The sequence below is a fragment of the Cervus elaphus genome, chromosome 18, assembly GCF_910594005.1.
Source record: "Cervus elaphus chromosome 18, mCerEla1.1, whole genome shotgun sequence".
NCBI lineage: Eukaryota > Metazoa > Chordata > Mammalia > Artiodactyla > Cervidae > Cervus > Cervus elaphus.
Window position 1 is genome coordinate 51,167,237 of NC_057832.1, and position 26,447 is coordinate 51,193,683.

Genomic DNA, 26,447 nt, shown 5'->3' on the forward strand with positions numbered 1-26,447 from the left:
ATGTTTGTTTCTAGACTATCCTCTGCCTTACTGGTGTCCATTTTAATAGACACTGTGTTACTATGAAGTATCTCAGTGGTACTCTGAGGCTGCACCTCAAAGCTTCACATACCTCTAGCTAGAAGTAAGCTATAAAGAGCGGGTGTGAAAAATTTTCTCTTTTTTGCAGAGTAAATGATGTATACTCTCATTTTTTTATGACCTTCAGTCTATACAAATACACCTGTTCACCTAGCATTAGAATTTTCATTTGGAAAATGATTAAATATGGATATTTTTCTTCAAAAAATTTTTCAGCATGATATCCATCTATTTAAAGATGTGCTCACTGATTATTTTTAATGTAAGTATTTGGCTGTAACACATAAATGCTTTATCAAATACCGCTGAATTTTTTTTTAAATTCAGCTCCATTTCTCTTTAGTTTTCCACTTCAGTTCAGTTCAGTTCAGTTGCTCAGGTGTGTCTGACTCTTTGCGACCCCATGAATTGCAGCATGCCAGGCCTCCCTGTCCATCACCAACTCGGGGAGTTTACTCAAACTCATATCCATTGAGTCAGTGATGCCATCTCATCCTCTGTTGTCCCCTTTTCCTCCTGCCCCCAATCCCTTCCAGCATCAGGGTATTTTCCAATGAGTCACCTCTTCACATGAGGTGGCCAAAGTACTGGAGTTTCAGCTTCAGCATCAGTCCTGCCAATGAACACCCAGGATGGTGTTAGTTGGATCTCCTTGCAGTCCAAGGGACTCTCAAGAGTCTTCTCCAACACCACAGTTCAAAAGCATCAATTTTTCAGCGCTCAGCGTTCTTCACAGTCCAACTCTCACATCCATATGTGGCCACTGGAAAAACCATAGCCTTGACTACATGGACCTTTGTTGGCAAAGTAATGTCTCTGCTTTTTAATATGCTGTCTAGGTTGGTCATAACTTTCCTTCCAAGGAGTAAGCATCTTTTAATTTCATGGCTGCAATCACCATGTGCAGGGATTTTGGAGCCCAAAAAAATAGTCTGGCACTGTTTCCACTGTCTCGCCATCTATTTCCCATGAAGTGATGGGACCAGATGCCATGATCTTAGTTTTCTGAATATTGAGCTTTAAGCCAATTTTTTCACTCTCCTCTTTCACTTTCATCAAGAGGCTTTTTAGTTTCTCTTCACTTTCTGCCATAAGGGTGGTGTCATCTGCATATCTGAGGTTATTGATATTTCTCCCTGCAATCTTGATTCCAGCTTGTGCTTCTTCCAGCCCAGTGTTTCTCATGTACTCTGCATATAAGTTAAATAAGCAGGGTGACAATATACAGCCTTGATGTACTCCTTTTCCTATTTGGAACCAGTCTGTTGTTCCATGTCCAGTTCTAACTGCTTCCTGACCTGCATACAGATTTCTCAGGAGGCAGGTCAGGTGGTCTGTTATTTCCTTCTCTTTCAGAATTTTCCACAGTTTATTGTGATTCACATAGTCAGTGGCTTTGGCATAGACAATAAAGCAGTAATAGATGTTTTTCTGGAACTCTCTTGCTTTTTTTGATGATCCAGCGCATATTGGCAATTTGATCTCTGGTTCCTCTGCCTTTTCTAAATCCAACTTGAACATCTGGAATTTCACGGTTAATGTATTGCTGAAGCCTGGCTTGGAGAATTTTGAGCATTACTAGCGTGTGAGATGAGTGCAATTGTACGGTAGTTTGAGCATTCTTTGGGATTCTCTTTCTTTGTGATTGTAATGAAAACTGACCTTTTCCAGTCCTGTGGCCACTGCTGAGTTTTCCAAATTTGCTGGCATATTGAGGGCAGCACTTTCCTAGCATCATCTTTCAGAATTTGAAATAGCTCAATTGAAATCCATCACCTCCACTAGCTTTGTTCGTAGTGATGCTTTCTAGGGCCCACTTGACTTCACATTGGATGTCTGGCTCTAGGTGAATGATTACACCATCATGATTATCTGGGTGATGAAGATCTTTTTTGTACAGTTCTTCTGTGTATTCTTGCCACCTCTTCTTAATATCTTCTGTTTCTGTTAGGTCCACATAGAGCCTTTTTTTTTTTTTTTTTTCAAGGAAAGGGAGCTAAACTTTTTTCAGTTCCTAGAACATGATTTCTGTACAAGCTTGTCATACAATCTGGCACACCAGTCTGTTCCCTGCTGATTATTAGCTTTCATTCTCTTCAAAAAGCTCCACCAAAGCTCACCTATTTCAGGAAACCTGCCTTAATCCATGTAAACTAAGCAATCACTTTGTTATTTTATGTTTCCTCTGTAATGTATTCAAGCTCATTCATGCATTAGTTCTCTCACAAATATTTATGAGGTATCCACTATGTGCCGAGCCCTTTAATAAACACTCAGAATACAACAGAGAATTCACAGTGCCTGCAACTAGTGGGGGTTATTCAGAAGTCAAGAGACAGTAATAAAGTGAAATAAATAGCAGCAGGAGGGGGCTATTGGAAGCACATAAAGGTGGTGCCCAATCTAGACTTAGTACTTCAGATAAAGCTTATGGGATAAGATGGAGTCTGTGTAGAGTTCTGAAAAAGGAATGAAAGTTAGAAACATGGTAATGAGTTCTAGGCAGAGGGAATAGCATGAGCAGTCATAGAAGTAAAGTTTTGTTTTGTTTTGTTTTCGACTACACTGGGTCTTTGTTGCTGTCAGTAGGCTTTCCCTGGTTATGGGTGCCCAGGCTTCTCATTGCAGTGATCTCTCTTGTTGCAGTCTGCAGGCTTTAGGCACACGGGCTTCCAGTTTTGTTGCACAGGCTGAGCAGTGGTGCGGCATGGGCTTAGCTGCCACGCAGCCCGTGGGATCCTACCTGACCGGAAATTGAACCGTGTCCCCTCCACTGGAGATGGATTCTTAACCACTGGACCACCAGAGAGGTCCAGATGTAAGGATTTAAGAATCATTTAAAATGATTGGAAGGCAGAATATGAATTAATGAATTACAGAGGATTTTATAAAGAAAAGGGAGGGACTACATAACCCAGCTTTGCAAGCCATGTGACCTGCTGTGCTCTGTTCATTTGGACAAGGTTAGTATAGCTTTGTGGAGCAGGAAATGGCAACCCACTCCAGTATTCTTGCCTGGAAAATTCCGCGGACAGAGGAGCCTAGTAGGTCACAAAGAGTCAGCGGCGGCTGAGCTCAGCAGTGTAGCTTTCTGCTCACTGTCATTTTACAGTTAGGTGAATCCACATAATTTCAGGTCCAGGAGGAATTTGGAGACTATGTTCTATTCTAAATGTTTATATGGTGAATCTTCCACTGAAAATGATTAAAAATGAAAGTCTTAGTCATTCAGTCATGTCAGACTCTTTGCGACGCCGTGGACTATAGCCCACCAGGCTCCTCTGTCCATGGGATTTTCCAGGCAAGAATACTGGAGTGGTTTCAGTTCAGTTCAGTTGCTCAGTCACGTCCGATTCTTTGTGACCCCATGGATTGCAGCACGCCATGCTTCCCTGTCCATCACCAACTCACGGAGCTTACTCAAACTCATGACCATAGTACTAATGAAACTCCTAATGAAATGTGCTACAAATGAAACTACTAATGAAAGTACACACACACACAATTGTAGAAAGGAAAATCGTCCACATGCTTTGAACTTTTTATGCTAAACCTGGTAGGATCCTTCCACAGTAACTTTCTCAAGTCCTTCTATCTCTCAATAAAATAATCCCAGAGTTAAGGATTTCCTTTTCTTCTAATTAAGGAACATAGTCGAAATGAATGAACTAGAATAGTTCTTTCTACTACTCCTTCACAAACCACAAGCACAGAAAACTAGCCAATCTGATCCATGGACCACAGCCCTGTCTAACTCAATGAAACTAAGCCATGCCGTGTAGGGCCACCCAAGACAGATGGGTCATGGTGGAGATTTCTTACAAAATGTGGTCCACTGGAGGAGGGAATGGCAAACCATTTCAGTATTCTTGCCTTGAGAACCCCATGAACAGTATGAAAAGGCAAAAAGATAGGACACTGAAAGATGAACTCCCCAGGTTGGTAGGTGCCCAGTTTGCTACTGGAGATCAGTGGAGAAATAACTCCAGAAAGAAAGAAGGGATGGAGCCAAATCAAAAACACCCAGTTGTGGATGTGACTGGTGGTGTTGGTTGTGGTGATGGAAATAAAGTCAGATACTGTAAATAGCAATACTGCATAGGAAACTGAAATGTTAGGTGCATGAAACAAGGCAAATTGGAAGTTGTCAAACAGGAGATGGCAAGAGTGAACATCTACATTCTAGGAATCAGCGAACTGAAATGGACTGGAATGGGTAAATTTAACTCAGATGACCACCATATCTACTACTGTGGGCACGAATCCTTTAGAAGAAATGTAGTAGCCATCATAATCAACAAAAGCATCTGAAATGCAGTACGTGGATGCAATCTCAAAAATGAGAGTATGATCTCTGTTCGTTTCCAAGGCAAACCATTCAATATCCCTGTAATCTAAGTCTATGCCCCAAACAGTAACGCTGAAGAAGCTGAAGTTGGGACGATTCTATGAAGACCTATAAGACCTTTTAGAACTAACACCCAAGAAAGATGTCCTTTTCAATTTAGGGGACTGAAATGCAAAAGTAGGAAGTCAAGAAATACCTAGAGCAACAGACAAATTTTGCCTTCAAGTACAGAATGAAGCAGGGCAAAGACTCATAGAGTTTTGCCAAGAGAACACACTGGTCATAGCAAACACCCTCTTCCAACAACACAAGAGAAGACTGTACACATGGACATCACCATATGGCCAACACCAAAATCAGATTGATCATATTCTTTTCAGCCAACAATGAAGAAGCTCTATACGGTCAGCAAAAACAAGACCAGGAGCTGACTGTGGCTCAGATAATGAATTCCTTATTGCTAAATTCAGACTTAAATTGAAGAAAATGGGGAAAACCAATAGACCATTCAGGTATGACCTAAATCAAATCCCTTATGACTATACAGTAGAAGTGAGAAATAGATTTAAGGGACTAGATCTGATAGACAGAGTGCCTCATAAACTATGGATGGAGGTTCATCACATTGTACAGGAGACAGGGATCAAGACCATCCCCAAGAAAAAGAAATACAAAAAAGCAAAATGGCTCTCTGAGGAGGCCTTACAAATAGCTGTGAAAAGAAAAGAAGTGAAAAGCAAAGAAGGAAAGGAAAGATACAGGCATCTAAATGCAGAGTTCCAAAGAATAGCAAGGAGAGATAAGAAAGCTTTCCTCAGTGATCAGTGCAAAGAAACAGGAAAACAATAGAAAGGGAAAGTCTAGAGATCTCTTCAAGAAAGTTAGAGATACCAAGAGAACATTTCATGCAAGGATAGGCTCAACAAAGGACAGAAATTGTATGGACCTAACAGAAGCAGAAGATATTAAGAAAAAGTGGCAAGAATACACAAGAAGAACTGTACAAAAAAGATCTTCATGACCCAGATAATCATGATGGTGTGATCACTCACCCAGACCCAGACATCCTGAAATGTGAAGTTAAGTGGGCCTTAGGAAGCATCACTACAAACAAAGCTAGTGGAGGTGATGGATTCCAGTTGAGCTATTTCAAATCCTAAAAGATGATGCTGTGAAAGTGCTGCCCTCAATATGCCAGCAAAGTTGGAAAACTCAGCAGTGGCCACAGAACTGGAAAAGGTCACTTTTCACTCCAATCCCCAAGAAAGACAATGCCAAAGATTGTTCAAACTACCACACAATTGCACTCATCTCACACACTAGTAAAGTAATGCTCAAAATTCTCCAAGCCAGGCTTCAGCAATATGTGAACCATGAACTTCCAAATGTTCAAGCTGATTTTAAAAAGGGCAGAGGAACCAGAGATCAAATTGCCAACATCTCTTGGTTCATTGAGAAGGCAAGAGAGTTCCAGAAAAACATCTATTACTGCTTTATTGACTATGCCAAAGCCTTTGACTGTGTGGATCACAATAAACTGTGGAAAATTCTGAAAGAGATGGGAATACCAGACCATCTGACTTGCCTCCTGAGAAATCTGTATGCAGGTCAGGAAGCAACAGTTAGAACTGGACATGGAACAACAGACTGGTTCCAAATAGGAAAAGGAGTACCTCAAGGCTGTATATTGCCACCCTGCTTACTTAACTTATATGCAGAGTACATCATGAGATTTGCTGGGCTGGATGAAGCACAAGTGGGAATTAAGATTGCCGGGAGAAATATCAATAACCTCAGATATGCAGATGCCACCACCCTTATGACAGAAAATGAGGAAGAACTAAAGAGCCTCTTGATGAAAGTGAAAGAGGAGAGTGAAATAGTTGGCTTAAAACTCAACATTCAGAAAACTAAGATCGTGATGTATGGTCCCATCACTTCATGGCAGATAGTTGGGGAAACAGTGGAAACAGTGGCTGACTTTATTTTTTGGGGCTCCAAAATCATGGCAGATAGTGACTGCAGCCATGAAATTAAAAGATGCTTACTCCTTGGAAGGAAAGCTATGACTAACCTAGACAGCATATTAAAAAGCAGAGACATTACTTTGCCAACAAAGGTCCATCTAGTCAAGGCTATGGTTTTTCCAGTAGTCATGTATGGATGTGAGAGTTGGACTGTGAGGAAAGCTGAGCACTGAAGAATTGATGCCTTTGAACTGTGGTGTTGGAGAAGACTCTTGAGAGTCCCTTGGACTGCAAGAAGATCCAACCAGTCCATCCTAAAGGAGATCAGTCCTGGGTATTCATTGGAAGGACTGATGTTGAAGCTGAAACTCCAATACTTTGGCCACCTGATGCAAAGAGCTGATTCATTTGAAATGACCCTGATACTGGGTAAGATTGAGGGCAGGAGGAGAAGGGGACGGCAGAGGGTGAGATGGTTGGATGGCATCACCGACTCAATGGACATGAGTTTGGGTAAACTCTGGGAGTTGACGATAGATGGGGAGGCATGGCATGCTGCAATTCATGGTGTTGTAGAGTCGGACATGACTGAGCGACTGAACTGAACTGAAATTCTCCACAATCCACTCGTCCACAACTACTGAAGTGGGTATCTAGTCCCTTCTCTAGGGGAATCTTCCAACTCAGGTATCAAACCTGGGTCACCCACATTTCAGGCAGAGTCTTTACCATCTGAACCACAAGGAAAGCCCTGAAAGTGATTATTCAAGGACTATTTCCTACTAAATTGCATTTAACCAGTCATCAGGTTTTATCCTCTCCTCAACTTTCGTGACGCACCAGTAGGGATATTTTCTAAAGTCAATGAAATAACAGGACTTTGATAAGACAGAGTTTAAACTTAAGGCGTTGATGAAGAACAAAGCATAGCTAATTCCTATATTTGATTTAACTTCTGTGTTTTCTCTTATATATCAGGATAAAATACAGTTGGCCCAATATTATAATAGAGACTCTAATTAGAAATGTTTAAAGTGACAGAAATATATTTGGTGGTTAATAGTACATTCCCAACTTAGTTCTACTCTCCTCCAAATGTTATAAATATTCTTTCTTATGGTGAGAGTTGGAGAGGGACAGTGATCAGAAAGAAATGGAAATTTTCTGAGAACATCTGGCTTCTCTGTTATAGAACGTACTTGATATCATGGAAACCATATATGCTGGCCTTGTGATTTATATGCCAGCATCATGTATCTTTCACATTTGCCAAATTATGGGCTGTATGGTTAACATATTTATTAAATGTGGCTAGGAATTAATTGCATGCTTTAATGTGTATTATTAACATTGTATGGAAGGGTAACAACAAAAGGATAAGAAATTTAATGTTAGAAGCATTAGTACATTCAAGTTATTTTAATTTTGTAATATTTTTCTAAGAAAATTTTTGAAGTCTAAAACCAAATGAAAGATCATGAAAATGGAAAAGTTCTTATTTAATAATTCTTTCAGAAAGTAATTTCATATCTTAATACATTGCTTGCATGTGAAATCTGTATTCCAAATGCATGTCTCTTAAATTATTAGATAATGTATATAACCAAAAAAAATTCAGTAAGACTTATACATGATCTTCATAACAGATATAAGAGCTGAACACTGGTAACAAATAAAATACAATAAGTAAATGAACATAAAAATCATGATTATCTTATTATGTTGTCATTGTTTAGTCACTAAGTTGTGTTCAACTCTTTTGCGACCCCTTGGACTGTAGCCCAGCAGGCTTCTCCAGCCATGGGATTTCCCAGGCAAGAGTACTGGAGTGGGTTGCCATTTCCTTCTCCCGGGGAACTTCCTGACCCAGGGATTGAACCTACATCTCCTGCATTGTCAGGCGGATTCTGTAGCTCGGAGCCAACGGGGAACCCTATCTTATTATAATGGAATACTTTTTACAAATGAAAAGGAAAAATTACTGATACATGTTAACAACATGGATACATTTTTAAAACTAGTGCTCAGCAAAGTAGTCAGACCCAAAAGAGTACATATTTTATAACTCCATTTGTAAAGATCTTAGAACAGACAAAACTAATCTGTAGTGACAAAGCAAACTAGTAGTTGCCTGAGGGTTATGTGTAGGAAATGGAGAGATGAAGAAGTTTGTATGCATAGGAACATGGAATGTGTAGTGTGATAGAAATGTTCTAAATCTTGATTAAAACTTTGAACATTTTATTTTATTTAAATTACACCTTGGTTTAAATTTTTTTTTAATATGTTATTAGTGTTTTTCTGGTAACATCAGCTTATAGCATTTGCAATAATTATGAAGATGGCCTTTCAGAAAAAAAAAATTTTCTAAAAGTAATATTCAGTTTTTATAATATTATAGGATTTGGGGGATTATTAGATTATATCCTGGCTATAATCTATTAACTAGAGTGGTCAGATTCTGAAATAGGAGATAATTTTTGAAGATACACTAAACTATAATATCTAAGTTTCGTTAAAATTTCTCTCAGTTTAATGCTATGTTTCAACTTCAATCCCTACTTCCATGAAGAATGGTTGTCATTGTTCTATACTGCGAAAGACCAAAGTCAAAGAATACTGGCTTAATTCCAGACATTTCTAGATAAAAAATTCTGACTGATAGTGTCAAAGCAACTTTGCCCTCTTAACTTCTTTTTAAAGAGAATACCAGAAAAGAATTCTAATTTTCCTAGACTCTTTCCATAAGCTTTTATTGGCAAACCCTAAGCATATTATAAGGGTAGGAAGTCATCACAACTAGCTCTTAACATCATTATTTCTTCCTTTATATTTCATATGTCTTTGAGACACATTTTCAGTTGTACTTTATGGTTCTAAAAATTAAGAAGCAGAAGGTCTTGTAAATCTTGTGCTAGGGTTTATTTCTACTCACCCTTTTCTTTAGAAATAGACATGTTGGGGATATGAAATGTTGCTTCACTTCTCACTTCAAAGGAACCTATGCTGCTTCTTCATGTTCTTTTGCACTTCTCACTGATGAAAGTATCCATGCTTTCCATTGTATGTTCTTAACACTTCTGTGAACCACACAGATTAAATGAATTGAAATTATCCTTTCAGTAGAGATAAAAGGTAAAAAATTTATGGACTCCTTCTAACACATTTTTTTTTCTTTTAAAAACCTTGCAATATATTTCAGAAATATTATCTAGGACTATTATTTTTTGGTCTCTCTATAAATGAAAACATATTGTTAAATCTGTCATAGTTAAATAAGCTGAAATATAATATTTAATAAGAACTTGAGTCTACTTTTTATAGAAAGAAAATTATTTGTTGATTTTCTTTATAATGAAACCAGACAGACACACTCACCCGAAGGCTAAATGAGATCAGTAATGTAGTTTTAAATGATACCTTGACCTTCTGGCCAAAGGCTAAACAATAGGTGATATCTCATACCATTACACTGGAAAATTTTTATAACTGCCTCAAAGCTTTTACAAAATGAGACAGGATATGAATCAATCCATAAGAGGCTGAATAAATATGAGACTTTCCAAGCTACACACTCTTCAGTGTGCTAACTTGCAATGCACACTTTGCTTTTATTTGTGAATCCCACACTTAATATGTGAATATAAATCTGTTCTGCACTTGAGGTTTTCACAGTTTTTTCCTTCAGTTGCCCGCCAGGTGTATTAATAGTAAGAACCTTTAAATTAAATTGCTTATAATTGTGTTCACATAGATTTTTTAGATAGCATCTCTGTGCTACACATTGAATAAGGTACTGGGAAATAAAATATGTGTGAGCTCAGTCTCCACTGAGCTGAGAGCCTGTTGGTTCCATTTGCCACATGTTTAAAAATTATGCCTAGCATTTCTAATTTTCAGGAATTAACATTTTCATTAGAAAGTTACCAATATTCTAATGATATTGCACTCATAGTTTAAGTCATAATTTATCTCCATATGACTATATTTAGCTCCTTAACAAGAGAGTTTAGGGACCCAAATAGCTGGCATAACAAAAAATCAAAGCAGTAGTGAGTTATGTGGTAGATTCAACTCCTAATAGTGTAATCAGAACAACAGTAGAAGCTCCAAGTTAGATGGAACCTCAGAGGTCATCTCTGTTTAGAAGTGGGATGTAAACCTGGCTAGGCTCAGGCACACATATATTAAATCACTATTTCCCCAGTTTCACCTACAAGAATTCTGAGTCATAGTTGGTGGTGGAGGTTCGGTATTTATTTTTTTAACTAAGCACCTGGATGATATGGCTAAACTGAGTACCAGCGTTCGGAAACCACTGATTCTGCCTAGTCTTCAGGATAATATATAAACATCTGCACTCACACTGAGCTGTCTCCTTCAGGCCCTGTTTGAATGCTGCTATTGGCAGAGAACTTAGTACCTCTGAAAGGGGAACATTTTCTGTTAACCACCTCTCATTATTAGAAAGGGTTTCTTTTAACTGGGTTGATATGTGCTTGTAGCCTTGCGTCTTCTGTCTCCTGGAGTTACACAGAATAAAGCTAACTTCTCTTTTTTCATTATAGCCCTCCATAAGCTATAATTTGTAGACAACTAAATCTTCGCTTCTTCAGAAACACAATATTTTGAATATTCAGTAGCCTTAGATCACATTATGATGGATAAAAAGACATAAATCCTACTGGCCTTCCATCTGTAAGATTTTTCATTCATCCCTGTTTTTCTTTCTTCTCCTCATTTGGGAAGCTAACAGCTATAACTTGGGATGGGGAGAAGCCTGTGATGAAGAAATATGTAAATATACAACTTACCTCTATCTGACTATTACACATGTGGCTTCTTATGCTAAATATTAATGAGGAAGGACTGATTGAGAGGGAGGCATAGTGAAAACTGTGTAAGGAAAGAAGAGGTTCACACCTTGGTGGATGAGAAAGTGTCAGATGACATTTGAATTTCTTAGATAAGTCATTGGTGTGATACCTTTTAGTCAGCTATGCACCAAAGCAAGAAGAATGACTTGTAAAGCTGTTCAGTTAAATCTCAGAAAAGAGAAAGAATGAAGGGAGAGAGCACACTGGGAAAAGAGTCTAACTCCATCCTGTTGCTTTTTTTAATCCATTCATGTCTATTTGAAAATCACACTTCATCTTCAATGTATCATGACATACTTGGAAAGAATTCTAAAGAAAATGAAAATAAGCAAAAATGTTTGTACCTTCTAATATGAAAAGGGAAAAGAATCACAGAGTGGCATGTTAGGTAAAAGTTTGCCGTTGACAAAAATAGTAGAAACCCCTCAGCTTCTTTTTCCTTGAGGAATCTTGAATGTGAGTACTGATCTTTCGGTGGCAGAGCATCATTTGTACTCCACAGCAGCCAGAGGAGCCAGCAGAGTGGTGATGATGGTGGCATCCTTGCCCACAGAACCTTCCTACGCAGGGCTTCTCTCTCATCCTGCCTCTCTAAGTCTCTTTTGTCTCCACCAGTTAAAATTATATCATTAAAAAAAACTTTTAAAATACATGCTATATGTATACCATGGCTTTATTCGAAATGAACCATATGTGCTTTTCTTTGGTTGTTAAACTGAAAAACTGGGAGTGAATTAAAAAAGAAATATCTTGTACTTCTCTGACTACTGCCAAAATGCCCTCTAGAGGATTTCACTCATGCGGGGTCTATTAAAAAAAAGGACAATGACAAATTGAAGGGAGTGCAGAGAAGCAAAGTGATAAAATGTTTAGAAAACAAGGTTTGTCAGAAAAGGTGAACCTAACTAGATATGTCCAGTCTGAAGGAAAAGAAAGAAAACTAATGGACAGTTGAGAATGATCCAAAATACAAAGCAAGATATATGCTGGGACAGAAATCAACTATTCTCATTAACAAAAAGGACAGGTCTTGGAGTGACAGGTTTGAACTCGGCCAGGGATAACTGATGTGAGGCTCAACATTAGAAAAAGTCTTTTTTTTTTAAGTCTTAAAACATCATACATGAGAAAAGAAGGTAGGAAGAGGTATTAAAATCAGGTGTCAGGAGACACCGTTGTGAAAATTTCTTTGACAAAAACATTTGAGATGGAATATCTATGCAGCAGGTATAATGCTTTATATATGGAATCAGTTCTGCTATATGTAGTCTCATAAATATAGTACGAGAAAGCATGTGAATGTAAATTATAAGTGTATTGGTACCACAGGCTCTTCTGTGTGTTTAAAATATAGTACTGTAGTAATGTTTTCTGTTCATTGATTACCTGCATTCAATGCATAAGTTGTCATGGATTTGAAAGTTCTTTGTCCAGCCAGGTAGAATTTCTCAATAATCCTCATCTTTGTGTAACACAGATACTGAGTATTAGTTATGCAGAACATATCACAGCTATATCTTCAAAGTTTCTGCAAAAAAAAAAAAAGGACAATTTTTCCTTGAAAGCAACTGAAAAGCTGACTCTTTTATACATCCATTTTATTTTCATTCCATCTCTTGACTATCCATTCACCTCTGTTTCATAATACAAAAGTAAATACAAATCAGAAATCTTAAAGTAAGTTGAATTTTATTGTTTTCAAAGTAATTTGAGTTTTACCTTGTCACTAATAAAGGTACTGTATTCACAAGTGTTTCTTTTATAGACCTAAACAATTTAAGTGAAACTTAAACCAGTGACTCCAAAAGAGGCTTTATTTAGGGTATATAATTGGTCTCTGTAGAGATCAAAGTGTCTGCTTTGCATCTAGTCTTCCAAAGACAATTCCTTGTAACCCAAAGCATTCCCTATTTTATATTTTGGAGGTGAGTGCAAGTGAGTGTTAATTGAAGGATCATGGGCTGTGATACCTAACTTCACACTGCAAGCTTGGAAGTCATTAATCATCCTCCTAATACTTTCTTAAAAAGATTATAAGAGTTTAGGTGCTTTATAAAACAAAATGCAAGGTCCAGTTCATGGGATGTAATGTATTTGCAGGATATCAGTTGATTATGAGTGAAATACAAGTTCTCTTTTATCTTTGTTTTTCTATTTTTTGTCATTTAGTATTTTGAGGATGACATAATGGATACATATTATTCTACCAATGCGGTGGGCTTAGCCAGCCCAGAAAGAGGATCTGACGTGAAGAACAAACTCTTACATGATTAGGGGACTTGGAGCTGTGAACTCTGCACCTTCTATTATGTCATTAGGAGAAGCCCTATTATTAAGAATAAGAATTATTTTATTTAAATTATTAGTAAGTTTAACTCTTAAAGATCTTATATATGTTTTTCCCAAAACAAGAGTCAGACAATAACAGTCTTTGTTGGTTGTTGTGTTAGTTTTAAAGCTACAGTATACTGTTTTCAACCACAGAGAATGAACTATTAGCCTCAACAAGGACACTGCAGAGCAATAGGCTTGTGTTAGAAATGAGTGACCTGGTGGCTAGGGTTGGGGTGTGGATTTCTAATAGTCAGAAGGCTGAGAACAGCTGTAGTCCTTGGAATGTAGGGCAAAGCAAACATGAAGACACGAGAAACACTTTATTATTTGTACAATAGTCCTGCCTTGCAGATTTTAGCACATAGAATCAATGCTAAGTTCATTAAAACAGCATTAGGAAACCAAGGTGGCTGGACAATGATCTAAAGTTGTGTCTCTTTTCTAATTCCATTCTCCCAAAAGTCCTTGTGAAATTTCTCAAAGCTTGCCACTGACCCCCTAATCAATAATCTAATGATTTTTCCTCTGCCGCTTCTTAATTGTTCATTCTCAACCCTTGGTTTCTTTCCTCAAAGGCCATCTTCCCTCATCCTCCAAGGCACTCAATTCATAGAATGGACATCTGATTTTTATGTAAACTCTGCTCTTCCTCTGTTCTATTAGCTCTTTCCAGTGGGTATTCTCTTGTAGCACTTTTGTAATAGCCTCCAGATAAGTCCTCTTGATTATATGAAAGTGAAAGTGAAGTCGCTCAGTCGTGTCCGACTCTTTGTGACCCCGTGGACTGTAGCCTACCAGGTTCCTCTGTCCATGGGATTTTCCAGGCAAGAATGCTGGAGTGAGTTGCCATTTCCTTCTCCAGGAGATCTTCCCCACCCAGGGATTGAATCCGGGTCTCCCGCATTGTAGGCAGACGCTTTACCGTCTGAGCCACCAGGGAAGATTGATTATATAGCCTTTACTATAAATCAGACTATCAAGAGTCACTTCAGTGGCCTCCTATAAGGGTCAAGACTCAGATTTTAAGTCCTCCAAAACCTACTTTATCACTAATGCTTTTTTTCATGAATTGTTGCTTAGCCAAACTGATCAGTACTTCCTGTCCGTATTTCCTTCCGCATACTCACTCCAAATTTTATTACAAGTTAATTCGTTCAGATTTTACCAATATCCTGTCAGTAATTTACTATTTTTATTTCTTAAATGCTTTACTATTTTCTCATAATTTTCAGCCACAAAAGATTTAAAGTGGTGGTTTCCACACAATGAAGCAAAAGAGTTTTAAAATTAACCATATTTTATGGTTTTTTTTAATCTTCCTCCTTTTTTTAATATCATGTGGGAAGTAAAACCCTTTTAAGTGTTCATCAAGAAATTTTAAAAACTCTTAAGTCTTTCCTGAGAAATGCTAAGCATTTCAGATGAACATATCTAAAACTATAAAACATAGATTTATATATCTTGACTCCAAAATTTGATTCCCTAAATCATGATATTTATTCACTGGGAGATAGAAATAGAAACTATTACTGGCATTTGCAATGTACCCATTTTCTACCTGCATTTTAGAATTAACGCTGTGTCAGGAATCAAATGCTCTCTCTTGTGTCAAAGTAGGAGAAATTTTTATGATTACAAGTTTTTAAAAACTTTTACTTGGTTGTTACTTTTCTGTCTTTGCTCTGTAGACCATCCCTTTGAACATCTTTACCACTGGAGTAAGATGTTAGTGTAATTATTCTATCTTATGAAGGTTGTGATCCTAAAGTTTCCTAATTAATACCCAACCTTGTACAAGGAGCACATTTATGAAAAGGTCTCCTTTCCTTCTTTCCCCGACTCCACTCTTTTTGCTATTTTTCCTAGCGTACTGTCCCTGGCTATCTTCTCTCCTCACTATCTCAAGTCTAAGTAACTTATTTATGCTTGTGACACCCCCTGTCACACATGCACTATTATCTTCCAGCCAGACCTTTCTTTTTTTTGGGGGGGTGGATGAGTTCAGTTCAGTCGCTCAGTTGTGTCGACTCCTTGTGACCCCATGGACTGCAGCATGCCAGGCTTCCCTGTCCATCACCAATTCCCAGAGCTTACTCAAACTCATGTCCATCGAGTTGGTGATGCCATCCAACCATCTCATCCTCTGTTGTTCCCTTCTCCTCCTACCTTCAATCTTTCCCAACATCAAGGTCTTTTCCAGTGAGTCAGTTCTTCGCATCAGGTGGTCAAAGTATTGGAGTTTCAGCATCAGTCCTTCCAATGACTATTCAGGATTGATTTCCTTTGGGAAATTGACTGGTTTGACCTCCTTGCTGTCCAAGGGAGTTACAAGAGTCTTCTCCAACACCACAGCTCAAAGGCATCAATTCTTCGGTACTCAGCTTTCCCGGGAAAAAGAAATGCAAAAATGCAAAATGGTTGTCTGAGGAGGCCTTACAAATAGCTGTGAAAAGAAGAGAAGCTAAAGGCAAAGGAGAAAAGGATAGATAACACCTGTTTGAATGCAGAGTCCCAAAGAATAGCAAAGAGTGATAAGAAAGCCTTCCTCAGTGATCAGTGCCAAGAAATAGAGGAAAATAGTAGAATGGGAAAGACTAGAGATCTCTTCAAGAAAATTAGAGATACCAAGGGAACATTTCGTGCAAAGATGGCCACAATAAAGGACAGAAATGGTATGGTCCTAACAGAAGCAGAAGATATTATGAAGAGGTGGCAAGAATACACAGAAGAACTATACAAAAAAGATCTTTGTGATCCAGATAACCATGATGTCGTGATCACTCACCTAGAGCCAGACATCCTGGAATGCTAAGTCAAGTAGGCCTTAGGAAGCATCACTACGAACAAAGCTAAGAGAGGTGATGGAACTCAGTTGATCTATTTCAAATTGTAAAAGATGATGCTGTGAAAGTGCTTCACTCAATATACCAGCAAATTTGGAAAATTCAGCAGTGGCCACACGACTGGAAAAAGTCAGTTTTCATTCCAATCCAAAAAAAAGGCAATGCCGAAGAATGTTCAAACTACTGCACAATTTTTGTGCATAGGACCCACATATACAAATATATGGCAACATATATGGCAGATTGATTCTGCAAATAGTAATGACTTTGAAGTTAGGAAGATGTCAGTTCAGTCCCAATTCTCACCTGAATGACTTTTAACAAGTTCGTGACTCTCTCTGATCTTCATTTTCTTTGTATTTAAAATGAGGATGTTGATCTTCCTAAAGATGGTTTTCTTAAATATTAAATAATGTAACTTGTGAAAAATGGCAAACAGAAGCTCATGGATAACAGATAATTAGCAAGCAACAGTAATTGCTGTTAGTAACATTATCCTTTATGACTTGTAACAGACCTAGAGTATGGAGAGAGAAACATTTAAATTTATTTAAAATGTACCAAAGAAAACCATTGACTTTGTGTGTGTGTATAGACATCTGCAAACCATTTGATTCTAGCCCAGTTGATGAATGTAAATCTAGGGCTTGTCTAGCAGGTCTCAAGGAAACAGCGCCAGTGTTAGCCCCCTGTGAGAACCTGGGAAATGTAGTGATGGAGAATGTGTTTCTGATTGCCACAGTGATGGGAGAATGCAAGCTACTAGCATTTAAATGCTATCGTGTTATGGGGGCTGGCGTTTTAAATGTCCTGCAATGAGCAAGATAACCCTACCAACAAAGAATTTGCCAGTAGAGCCCCCCAATGAGATAATTCCATGCCGTCCTTCTTCCTCAGCTCAGCTGTGGCTTGTCAGTGTGAGGGCCCTGAGAATTAACAATCACTTTTATGACCACCCTCCAAGCATAGGCCTGCATCAAGATCCACTGAGCTTAGTACTTATCCCAGCCCTCTCAGGCCTTCTCTAGACCCAAGATATATTAGCTAAGTATCTGAAAGACTATATGGGAGAAGGTGATAAGCTTGTTCCTCTAAAGGGGCACACAGAAGAAATAAATTCCTACTGGGTTAAGAAGGATTTAGGTCAGCTCTACAAAGAATGACTTGATTATAAGTGTTGTCAAAACTCAGACATAGGTTACAAATGAAAGTGTTTAAATCTTCTTTGAAGGATATTAAGAACAGGATTACCCCTCTTATTAGAAATGTCGTGGATATAATCCTATCTAGAAGTAGAAAGTGGTCTCAAATGGCCCCTTCTGGTACTGATATATGAACACTAAGAGGCTAGTTAGCATTTCGGAAAATATATCCTCTCTCACTTGCTATTGTCCCTTAATCACACCCACCTCCCACTTTTACAAGCCCCTGACCTAAGAGAGTCCATGTTTCTCTCGAGGGTGCCACATTTATTTTGTTCATCGCCTAAAGAATCTTAGTGTTCAATTAGTGGAAAAAGAATATAATGATAACTCATTATACTCCATTGCAGTACATGCTATATGTACACAAATAATATTGTAGAAGATTGTGTATATATTAAAGATTATGTGCATAAACATAAATCCATGTTAATGGCTCGTAGGCTATTTCTGTCCATCTGCAGACTCTGGGGGAACTGTAAGCACCTCATTATTTTTTCAGGTTGTGTGGAGCAGTCATCCAAAGAAGTCTGTAATAACTTATGACTCGAAACAAACAATCAAATACACATCTCCAGTTATTTTTGTTTTATGTTTTTATTTGTGTAGAATAGAAAGATAGATGAAAGGAAAACCTCAGTCGCACTCTTTGCTTTCTATCTGATTTTCTTAATGTCCAGTTACCAATTTGACTGATTTTTTTCACTGGTTTAGCTAAACTGCCCATACCGGCTTTGTAGAGTTGCTTGCTTGGTTGATTGCTTCTGGGATCAGCAACATGTAGAGAGAACTGACCAGGGTCTGGTTTTCTTATGGATTCATTAAAATGAAAGCACTTTATCTCTGAACACAGTTTCCCTTCATTGGTCTTGCTTCCTAAGGTTTTAATGATTCCATTGCATTGCTTCAAACTGCTGCATGTACTCCCATCTGTCTTTTGCAAGTTTAAATCGAAGGATAGCATTTTCTCTTTCGAAATCATTTGTGCTTTACTTCAGTGTAGTGACTCTGTGATTATGGACAGGTTGTGTCTTTGAAAGGATCTCTCTTTAATACAAATCGTGCCAATAGTGTATATATCACTTTTGGGCTACTGCTGTACTCATTTAAGATTGTTGCTTCTTCTATATAGAGTATTTACTTAACATGCAGTTGTAACCCTTTTTTAAATGATTGAATCATTGATTCATTTGTCTAACAAATATTTACTAGAAGGAGGGTATGTAACAGGCTTTGAGCTAGATACTGGGAATTGACAGATGAAAAATATTTGGTTTCTGACTCCTCGGAAATCAGTTTCGTGGGGCAGATTGGTATGTAAACAGTTACAGTAAAATGTGGTGAGTGTTATAATATCAATATGTAGAAGGGTCTGTAAGAATACAAAAGTAGAGTATATGACTCCTGGGAGGGAGGGATGTGGGGAGAGAAGTAAAAAGTCGAGGGAAGGAGGCGCAATGGAAGTGACATCTGAACTTAAATTTGAAGAGTAACATTTCGTAGAATTCCGTGAGTGAGGGTGAGGTAAGGGTAATGTAGATGCATTTTATTCCTCATTATTAGTCTAACCACGCCTTTTTTTAGTAGTTAAGCTGAAATATATGCATGAAATGGAGTTGTTTTATTTTTTTTTATGTAAATTGCTTTAGCTTGAAAACCTAGCAGTTATGTCATTAGTTTATAGAGGTTGCTCTCTTAGAGTATTTATTTTTATGGGAAGGATAGGGATCATTTTAAAAGTGAAATAAAATCTCCTCCTTTTATTTCTTACAATATTCTCTATATTTGGGGATGACAGAGTCCATAAATATTGTAAGGTGATAGCTCAAATGTTACAGCCATTTCAGTTTTTATTCCTATAGTCATTTTGGTAACATGATTAAAATCCATGCAGTTAGTTCATGTAAAAATTATGATTATTTAAATGTCCTGTAATTGAGTAGGACTTTATATTGATGAGCACTTTGGCATCATATCACTCACATCAATAGAAAAAAAACTTAAGCTTCCACTCCAGGCAGTGTTAGTGGTAAAGAATCTTCCTGCCAGTGCAGGAGACTTAAGAGATGCGGGTTCAATCCCTGGATTGGGAAGATCTGGAGGAGGGCATGGCAACCCACTCCAGTGTTCTTTCCTAAAGAATATCATGGACAGAGGAGACTGGCGGGCTACAGTACTTGGAGTCGCAAAGAGTTGGACATGACTGAAGCGACTTAGTACACATGCACATACTATCATGGTCTAGGTACTGAGAAAGATACTGATTACCTTAGGTAGGTATGTATGTATGCATATATTAATGTGTGTATATATATATACACACACACATATATGAAATAACATCTTAAATGAGCATAGCCCTAACTTACCTAACCTAATCCTGATGCTCATATCCCTCTCTTCATGGAATTTATAAACTACATGATCATTATTAGGTATAGACATCTGAAGAAACTGCCAAAAGGGAAAGGCAATAAAAAATAAATGCTATGTGAATTGAGCAACCATGTAATTTACTATCCACCCCAATGGTGTTTTAGAAAAGGAGGGCACTGTATTAATAATTATACACGAGGACAGAAGGTATTAACCAAGGCCATCTTGGGCATACCTCATCATTTAAAAAATGAGTATAGTCTCCCTATAAATGCATGACACAAATAAGTAAAACTCTGGGGAAAAAAAAGGGAGAGATTACTTTGAGTGCAGACTGGGCAAAATGTTGATTAGTTAAACAATAAGGAAGCTTTTCATGCATGAGTGGTATCATAAGCAAAAACATGGTCTGTGCTGTCTCCTCTATTAGTTGGGTTCCAGTTTTCCAATACCTGTACTTGAATATGATGCCTCATTCTTTCCCTTTTTTGGAAGATCCACATCCTTCCCAGGTGTGCTAGTGAGCAAGACTCTGGCTCTGTCTTTGATGTTTGTGACATGATGTAGTAGATCAGCCCTTCTTCCTAACATACCCCTGGTTCCCAAATTCTGTATCAAACAGAGTCCTAGTTCATCTTTTTGACTGTGAGGGACAACACACAGTGTTAATTTTAAGCAACTCATAACATCTCTGGATACCATACTTCTCATTTGTAAAATCATAGGATTGAAGAAGATGATGTCATAAATGCCAAAATGTTCTCATTTTCTAAGAGAAGGATCCCCAGTAAATCCATAATAACTCCAATGGACATATTTCCTATCTCAAAACAAACAAAAAAAAGACAGGTGTAGTTGCAAGTGGTAAGCATCAAATGCAAATTTTTATGGTAAGCATCAAATGCAAATTATTTCATGCGGTGTCTTAGACATAGTAAATAGTTGATGAAACAAGCCAAACTCCACATAACTATATACCCAGCTGGTTTAAATTAATTTTTATCAAACACTGTACTTACTAAACAGTGCTTTAATTTTTAAAATCATTCTTTAAAATTAAGAAAGTATTTTAAAAGCCACTTTGCGGGCTCGCAGTAGCGCCGCCTGAGGCTGCAGCGGCGCATCCCTGTGGCGCGGCGCCCACCCGCACCCATGGCGCGGCTGGCGCGCTGAGGGTTCGGCTCCGAGGGCGCCGGGGGCCTGGGCGCCTTGGAGAGAAGGGGGCCGGCAAGGGGTTCCGGAGCCTGGGCCCAAGCTGGAGAGGCGACGCCCGAGAGCACGAAACCGCGGCGGGGAGCGGATCTTTCGAAGATGGTTTGGCTGCCTTGGAGATTTGGAGATCTGATGCCACGATGAGGACTCACACACGGGGGGCCCCCAGTGTGTTTTTCATATGTTTGTTTTGCTTTGTGTCAGCCTGCGTCACCGACGAGAATCCAGAAGTCATGATCCCCTTCACCAACGCCAACTACGATAGCCACCCGATTCTGTACTTCTCCAGGGCCGAGGTGGCCAAGCTCCAGCTGAGGGCCGCCAGCTCCCACGAGCACATTGCCGCCCGGCTCACTGAGGCCGTGAACACCATGCTGTCCAGCCCCTTGGAGTACCTCCCTCCTTGGGATTCCAAGGAGTACAGCGCCCGCTGGAATGAGATTTACGGCAACAACCTGGGCGCCTTAGCCATGTTCTGGGTGCTGTATCCTGAGAACATGGAAGCCCGAGATATGGCCAAAGACTACATGGAGAGGATGGCAGCTCAGCCTAGTTGGTGAAAGATGCTCCTTGGGATGAAGTCCCACTTGCTCACTCCCTGGTTGGTTTTGCCACTGCCTATGACTTCTTGTACAACTACCTGAGCAAGACACAGCAGGAGAAGTTTCTTGAAGTGATTGCCAATGCCTCGGGGTATATGTATGAGACTTCGTACAGGAGAGGATGGGGATTTCAATACCTGCACAATCATCAGCCCACCAACTGCATGGCCTTGCTCACAGGAAGCCTGGTTCTGATGAATCAAGGGTACCTTCAGGAAGCTTACTTATGGACCAAACAAGTTCTGACCATCATGGAGAAGTCTCTGGTCTTGCTCCGAGAGGTGACAGATGGCTCCCTCTATGAAGGAGTTGCATATGGCAGCTACACCACTAGATCACTCTTCCAGTATATGTTTCTTGTTCAAAGGCACTTTGACATCAACCACTTTGGCCACCCATGGCTTAAACAACACTTTGCATTTATGTATAGAACCATTCTGCCAGGGTTTCAAAGAACTGTGGCTATTGCAGACTCAAATTACAACTGGTTTTATGGTCCAGAAAGCCAATTAGTGTTCCTGGATAAATTTGTCATGCGTAACGGCAGTGGCAACTGGTTGGCTGACCAAATCAGAAGGAACCGTGTGGTGGAAGGTCCGGGGACGCCGTCCAAAGGGCAACGCTGGTGTACTCTTCACACGGAATTTCTCTGGTATGATGCCAGCTTGAAATCTGTTCCCCCTCCAGATTTCGGCACCCCGACATTGCATTATTTTGAAGACTGGGGCGTTGTGACTTACGGAAGTGCGCTGCCTGCAGAAATCAATAGATCTTTCCTTTCCTTCAAGTCAGGAAAACTTGGGGGACGTGCAATATATGACATTGTCCACAGGAACAAATACAAAGACTGGATCAAAGGCTGGAGGAATTTTAACGCAGGACATGAACATCCTGATCAAAACTCATTTACCTTTGCTCCCAACGGTGTGCCTTTCATTACCGAGGCTCTGTACGGGCCAAAGTACACCTTCTTCAACAATGTTTTGATGTTTTCCCCAGCTGCCTCCAAGAGCTGCTTTTCTCCCTGGGAGGGCCAGGTCACAGAAGACTGCTCATCAAAATGGTCTAAATATAAGCACGACCCGGCAGCTAGCTGTCAGGGGAGAGTGGTTGCCCGCAGCGGAGAAAAATGGGGTGGTTTTCATCCGAGGAGAGGGTGTGGGCGCTTACAACCCTCAGCTTCACCTGAGGAATGTTCAGAGAAATCTGATCCTCCTGCACCCGCAGCTTCTCCTCCTTGTGGATCAGATACACCTGGGAGAGGACAGCCCATTGGAGAGGGCAGCAAGCTTCTTCCACAATGTGGATTTTCCTTTCGAGGAGACGGTGGTAGACGGGGTCCATGGGGCTCTCATCAGGCAGCGAGATGGCCTCTATAAAATGTACTGGATGGATGATACTGGCTACAGTGAGAAAGGAACCTTTGCTTCAGTGACATATCCTTGCGGCTATCCCTACAACGGGACGAACTACGTGAATGTTACCACGCACCTCCGAAGTCCCGTCACCAGGGCAGCTTACCTCTTCATAGGGCCATCCGTCGATGTTCAGAGCTTCAGCATCCACGGAGATGCTCAGCAACTGGATGTGTTCGTAGCCACCAGCGAGCATGCCTACGCCACTTACCTGTGGACAGGAGAGACCTCAGGGCAGTCTGCCTTTGCTCAGGTCATCGCTGACCGGCAGAAAATTCTGTTTGACCGGAGTTCAGCCATCAGGAGCAGCGTTGTCCCAGAGGTGAAGGACTACGCTGCTCTGGTGGAACAGAACCTGCAGCATTTTAAGCCCGTGTTCCAGCTGCTAGAGAAGCAGATCCTGTCCCGCGTCCGGAACACAGCCAGCTTTAGGAAGACTGCCGAGCGCCTGCTGAGATTTTCAGATAAGAGACAGACCGAGGAGGCCATCGACAGGATTTTTGCCATATAGCAGCAGCAGCAGCAGCAACAGAGCAAGTCCAAGAAGAACCGAAGGGGAGGCAAGCGCTATAAATTTGTGGATGCCGTCCCTGATATTTTTGCACAGATTGAAGTCAATGAAAGAAAGGTTTGACAGAAAGCTCAGATCTTAGCCCAGAAAGAACTGCCCGTAGATGAAGATGAAGAAATGAAAGACCTTTTAGATTTTGCAGACATAACATACGAGAAACACAGAAATGGCGATGTGATGAATGGCCAGTTTGGCCAGGCTCGGATGGTGACGACGACTCACAGCAGAGCCCCGGCGCTGTCGGCCTCGTACACCAGGCTGTTTCTGATCCTCAACATTGCTATTTTCTTTGCCATGTTGGCAATGCAACTGACTTATTTCCAGAGGGCCCAGAGTCTTCATGGCCAAAGATGTCTCTATGCAGTCCTTCTAATAGATAGCTGTATTTTTATTATGGTTGTATTCTTCTTGTTCCCAATCACAGTGTTAGTATCGAAACTCTAAGTGGCTTGATTGTTTTGTGGTCACAAGTCTATGCAAAAAAAAAAGAAAAGAAAAATTCGTTACCCTAGTTTATTACTGGATTTTTTTTTTTCAGATTCTTTTTAACAAATTAAGGGGAAAGTACTTCCACACAAGAAATCAGGGACATGGAGAACTCAGTATGCATCGAGGCAAAGAATTAGGAATAAGGGTAGCTTGGTTGTCACACGGTGTTTCTGGAAATGTTTGGCTTGGCTGATTTAGGAATCCATATAATACTACTCTTAAAAGAACAAAAAGTCTGGTTTTAAGTACTGTTTCTTCTTAAGAGAAAGAGACTTAGATAGAATTGGATTTTATTAATATTAATTTAATGCTATTAGCACTCTCCAGATACTATTTTATGGAAAGACTGAGGCACACAATTTTGAAAAATACAGAGTTTTTTAATGTTGTGATCATGTTGAAAATAAATGTCGGTAAGTCCTGGTTATGATGGTGTCAACTTCCTTGGAGAAAAATTCATGTGAATAACAGTGTCTGCATATTGGGTGACTGTTCAGATAACATGGTAAAATGATGGCAGAAGGTTGTTAAACACTTGAGATATAGCTCCAGCAGAAAACATATATTAGTGAATGAACATTTCCTTGATGATGTTGGTTTCTGCATACACATAATTGACTGCTTTTACACATCCATTGGTTGTTCAATAAGTAAAACAATTACAGGTAACTTAATTTCGTATTTTCCTTCTATGGAAAACTGTTACAGATCCAATGACTAACTTCAAAATAAAATATTTTATATTTGACTGTTGATTTGAATACCAAAGAAGATGGGGAAACTAAAATTTGAATGTAATTCTCATGTTTTTTTAATAGAAAACTTTCTTTAAGTTTATTTTGCTAAATAAACATTATAATTGTGAAAAAAAAAAGCCACTTTGCTATATGCCATGTTAAAATGCTATAAATGTAACTTACTGTATTATAAAATAGAGACAAATAGATAACCATTCATACATTTATGCTATGTATATATAAAGCTTCCATAAATGTGACCTATGGTATTATAAAATAGAGACAAATAGATAACTGTTCATACATTTATGCTATGTATATATAAAGCTTATATATGAAAATATGGCATAATCAAAAAGAGTAACATACTAGGAATAGACATACATAAGGAGGCAAAAGACCTATACTCTGAAAATTATGAGATGCTGATGAAAGAAATCAAAGATGACAGACACAGATGGAATGATATACCATGTTCTTGGGTTGGAAGAACCAATATCATCAAAATGACTGTACTGCCCAAAGCAATCTACAGATTTAGTGCAATCCCTGTGAAATTACCAATGGCATTTTTCATAGAACTAGAACATATTTTTCCTTTTAATTTGTATGAAAACACAAAAAATGTCAAATCCTGAGAAAGAAAAATGGAGCTGGGAGAATCATGCTCCCTGACTTCAGACTACACTATAAAGCTATAGTCATCAAAACTCTATGGTACTGGCACAAAAACAGAAATGCAGAAATATTATAAAACAGGATAGGAAGGCCAGAAATAAATTCATGCACCTATGGTCTATTAATCTAGGAAAAAGTAGGGAAAAATATACAACAAAGAAAAGGCATTCAGTGAGTACTATCGGGAAAACTGGATAGTTCAGTTCAGTCACTCAGTCATGTTCTACTCTTTGCGACCCCATGGACAGCAGCATGAGAGGCCTCCCTGTCCATCACCAACTCCTGGAGTCCACCCAAACTCATGTCCATTGAGTCATTGATGCCATCCAACAATCTCATCCTCTGTCGTCCCCTTCTCCTCCTGCCTTCAACCTTTCCCAGCATCAGGGTCTTTTCAAATGAGTCAGCTCTTCGCATCAGGTGGCCAAAGTATTGGAGTTTCAGCTTCAGCATTAGTCCTTCCAATGAACCTTCAGGATTGATCTCTTTAGGATGGACTAGTTGGATCTCCTTGCAGTGCAAGGGGCTCTCAAGAGTCTTCTCTAACACCACATTTCAAAAGCATCATTTTTTTGGCCCTCAGCTTTCTTTATAATCCAACTCTCACATCCATATGTGACTACTGGAAAAACCATAGCCTTGACCAGACAGACCTTTGTCAGCAAAGTAATGTCTTTGCTTTTTAATATGCCGTCTAGGTTGGTCATAACTTTCC

At 39.3% G+C, this 26,447-nt stretch overlaps 2 protein-coding genes across 7 annotated transcripts in view; both read left to right on the forward strand.

Moving 5' to 3' along the window:
- Positions 1-26,447, forward strand: part of MAGI2 (membrane associated guanylate kinase, WW and PDZ domain containing 2) — a 1,438,402-nt gene that overhangs the window by 746,507 nt on the left and 665,448 nt on the right. The gene's annotated exons all lie outside the window — the stretch shown is intronic.
- On the forward strand, positions 21,176-25,191 carry LOC122673778 (dermatan-sulfate epimerase-like). Its single transcript, XM_043871632.1, is given in 4 exon segments — positions 21,176-21,795; positions 21,798-22,957; positions 22,959-24,215; positions 24,217-25,191. Coding segments are annotated over 4 exon segments (2,874 nt in total). The 5' UTR covers positions 21,176-21,380; the 3' UTR covers positions 24,259-25,191.